Genomic DNA, 3,876 nt, shown 5'->3' with positions numbered 1-3,876 from the left:
TTCTGCCGACACAGATGCCCGCGGTAGACGTGCGTGACTCGTCGCATCTCATTCTGGCGCGGATGAGCATGGGCACCGGCGGTGCCCGGGCTGCCCTCGACATGTTGGACGGAATGACATAACAAGAGTCGGTTTGTTTTCTTTGCTCTTATCCGATCAAATTTTTGCATCGACCACTAGTTCATTTCGCACATGATGAATGCTTGCAAACCATGATCATGTAGGAGGCGTTCTTGTCGAACATGATCAATGACAATGAAGATCCTACCGAAATGGAGTATGAATTGGGGGGCACCACCGCATTTGAAGTTGCGAAAACATCCGATCCCAATCCGAGCAAGAAGAAGAAAACGACCAAGACTGCGAAGGCAAGAGGTCCGGGATTCTCAAGATTTGAGGACATCTTGTTGGTCCAAAGCTTGGTTGGCCACAACAATGGATCCAATATGCAGCACCGAGCAAAAGGGGAACACGTATTAGGAGAAGATTTGAAAGGAGTATCACGAACAAAAGGAGTATGTGGAGCCGCATCCTATCGTGACCACCCGCAATGTGGCATCTCTCCAACATCGAAGGGGGATCATTCAAGGAGAAGTGAACAATAGATGAGAGTGGCAACGCACATAAGCTCAAATGCTTCATCGTGTCATCATTTGCATATGCTTCTTGTGTCTGCATTCTCGTGCTCATACATATATTGTTTGCTAGACAGCGATGGCGGCCACTTTGTACCACGAGGTGGAGAAGAAGCCGTTTGCTTTTAGCCATTGTTGGATCATATTGAATGGCAAGCCAAAGTGGAACCAAGTTATGGCCGATCTCAAGTCCGGCAAAAAGAGGAATGATGGCTCAGGCTCCCACCAATCAATTGGGATGGACGATGTTGTTGTCATGAATGGAAAAGCCACCGTGCAAAAGGATAACCAACAAGTCATGGGAAACAAGTGCGAGAAGGCACGGGCCTCCCACGGCTACAAAAATATCGTCCACATGGATGGGCATTTTTTGGGTAAGGGGGAACAAGAAAGAGGAGAGGTACAAGCCCATGTTGGATGCTCAAAAGGAGAGGATGAAGTGGGAACGGAAGAGGGCGGAGAAGAAGTTCGAAATTAAGACAGAGAAGATCGAGTTGGAGAAGCAACAGGCGACGATCAAATGGGAACTCGAGAAGGCCAAGACATTTGACGACATTGAGCTTGAGAAGGAGACGTTGCAACTCGCACATGACGCGAAGAATGTGAAGATCATGTTGACGGATGAAACCCTCTTGAATGATCATGCAAAGAAGTGGCTTGCGGACAAGAAAAAGATCAACAACCGTTAGGAAGTAAGTGGCGGCGAGGGCGCTTTTGATTTGCTTTGTTTCGTGTTGTTGAATTCATATAATGTGTATTGTCGATGTGTATATGAGAGGCAGTCGGGCGCTCTCGTCGGGTTAAAGTGTACTGCCATGCTCAGAAAGGCGCGATTCATCAGAATCCTCCGTACGGTGTGCGCAGCTTTCTGCTCTTCTTTTTTGTTTTTGGGTGAGGTTAGATGTGACATCCTTAAAAAACATCTAAATGTGAATTAGACAAACTGTTTGTTTTTGGACTGAAAATCGGTCTGTACTTCACTACTTCTGTAGCAGTATTATTTAACAGAAGAATGCCAAAGAATTGCACAAGTGGAGGCCCAGGCCCAGGCAGACAGGCTTTGCCAGGGCACGCAGAGCAGCAGGAGGACAGAGAGTTGACTCTCGTCAGTGCAGACCCCGCTATCCATACAGGATACTACTGTACCCTCTCGTTTCATTTTACATAAAAAAGAGCGGGGAAAGAGAAGACGGAGGAGGATGAGAAAGCGGGGTACCCTCATCCCCCACTTGGCCACAAAGATGATGAGAGATAGAAAGAAAAAGAAAGGAAAAGGCTAATCGAATGCAATCATCCTCATAATTATACAGTATCACCAACCAGAGCAATCAGGCAAATGCAGAGAGAGGCAGACACGATTCCTGTCAGCACGAGAAAGTTGGTTTGCCACCCACAAGTACACTAGAGCCCCCACTCCCTACGATTATTATTCTACCTCCACAGCTGACCGCACATGCACCACAACACAACACAGTGCCGGCAACAGCAGCCGCAAAACCAGTGGCAATGCGATGCAATTACTTCTAAACAACAAGCTGCTGGGTGCATCGGCGCCTGAATTTCGCAAACAATGGTATGATAATAGTGAAAATCAGTGGCATGATACTAGGATGCAAAGACAGAGACGTAGCAAGCAACAGTCAGAAACAAGGAGGAGAGGGTGCTGGATGGACATGACAGATGATGCACTCTTGTATCGGCTGTCTCATTATTTTTGCCCATTGATCAATTCCATTCATGCTGACACACCCATCAAACAATCAAAAGATAGATACATACAGGAGCTGGCTATCTGAGCTAACAACAGTCACTTATTATTATTCTCACCAAGCACTAATTCAATCCAGAGCACAAAAGAAATGAAGAAAAAAAAACTGAAAAAAGAAGACCTAAGAAGCAGAGCAGAGGAGCAACTTACTGAAGGCCATGCTTGCTCATCCTCCATCTTGATGCAGAATTGTGGACATTTGAGAATTGTGCAAGCATTTTCTTCTTCTTCTTTCTTGGAATCAGCAGCACAAAGCAAACCAAGAGAGAAAAGGGAACTACATTTGACTGACTGGCTAGAAAGTAATAGGAACCCACACGACCTCGACCCATGATGATTGATTTTTACATGAAAAAAGGAGCAAGAATTGCTGTTGCTACCCGCAGAAATTTAGAGACCCAATTGACCTGAACTGACCTGACCTAACCATCTGAACTTAACTGAGAAGAAGAGACTAGAGAGAAGGAGCAGAGGAGCAAGCTTAATTCGCACTGAATTGACTGACGCCACCAGCACCACCTTGTCTGATGAACACTTTCAGTAATCTTTTCCTCTTTGCCGGAGGAACCATGGAAATTGACCCCAAAAGGAAGCAATCTGCGCCCGGAGTTGACACGCACCCAAGGGGAAGAAACCCTAGCCCTAAAGCCCTGCACAGCCGCCGCCAGTTCAGTGGGCGGTCTCCTCCTCGGCCCGCCCGGTGGCCTGCCCGGCGCCGCCGGGGCCACCGGAGAAGGAGGCGAGCAGGTTCAGGTTGGCCTGCGCCATGGGCAGGTAGTTGCCGACCCGGGCGGCGGAGGCCTCCCCCGCCATCGCCGGCGCCGCCACCATCATCTCCGGCGGCGGCGCGAAGCTCCACAGCTGCCCGAAGTCGCCCCGCGCGGGCAGCGCCCAGAACCCCGGGGCCGGGCCCATGGCCGCGGTGACCGCCGTCGCCGCCTCGCCGTGCGCGGCCCCGTTGCCGTTGCCGCCGTTGTCGTCGTCGCGGGCGCGCTTGCCGAGGATGAAGGGCGCGGCGTGCGGGAGGTGGTGGTGGTGGCCGGGGTGCGGCGAGGCGGCGAGAGGCTGGGCGTGCGCGTGGCCCGCGCCGGGGCCTCCGGGGCGGAGGGAGGAGGGCGAGGAGGTGGAGAAGGAGGCCGGGGTGGTGCCGGAGCCGGTGGCGGCGATGATGGAGGGCTCGGCCTGGCGGAGCAGCCACTCGATGGTCTGGCCGTCGGACTTGTGCCCCAGCTCGCGGGTGAGCTGGAACACGCGCGCCGCGCAGATGATGGGCATCCGGATGCGCCGCCCCCGGCCGTCCACCTTGCTGTGCCGGTCCTTGGATGGCGCCTTGCGCACCGCCAGCGCGCCGCCGCCGCCATTCGTCCCGTTCGCGGACACCGGAACGAGCTGCTTGTCCTCCGGTCCGTCGCCGCCGCCACCCACGCCGCCGCCGCCGTCGGGCCTCGTCGTCATGGTGGTGGAGAGGGAGGG

The 3,876-nt window shown here is 52.7% G+C and overlaps 1 protein-coding gene across 1 annotated transcript; it reads right to left on the bottom strand.

Moving 5' to 3' along the window:
• Window positions 1–2,428: 2,428 nt before the first annotated feature.
• Window positions 2,429–3,870, bottom strand: LOC119318681 (transcription factor TCP21-like). Its single transcript, XM_037593262.1, has one exon. The coding sequence runs from the start codon at window positions 3,856–3,858 to the stop codon at window positions 3,073–3,075; it is 786 nt and encodes a 261-aa protein (XP_037449159.1). The 5' UTR covers window positions 3,859–3,870; the 3' UTR covers window positions 2,429–3,072.
• Window positions 3,871–3,876: the final 6 nt, after the last annotated feature.

This window comes from Triticum dicoccoides, chromosome 6A (assembly GCF_002162155.2).
Source record: "Triticum dicoccoides isolate Atlit2015 ecotype Zavitan chromosome 6A, WEW_v2.0, whole genome shotgun sequence".
NCBI classification, from domain to species: Eukaryota; Viridiplantae; Streptophyta; class Magnoliopsida; order Poales; family Poaceae; genus Triticum; species Triticum dicoccoides.
The sequence above is the reverse complement of the archived record's forward strand: the minus strand, read 5'-3'. Positions and strand labels throughout refer to the sequence as shown.

Bases quoted from the DNA above. Each gene is read 5' to 3' on its own strand.
- LOC119318681 (XM_037593262.1), bottom strand. From the start codon at position 3,858: ATGACGACGAGGCCCGACGGCGGCGGCGGCGTGGGTGGCGGCGGCGAC.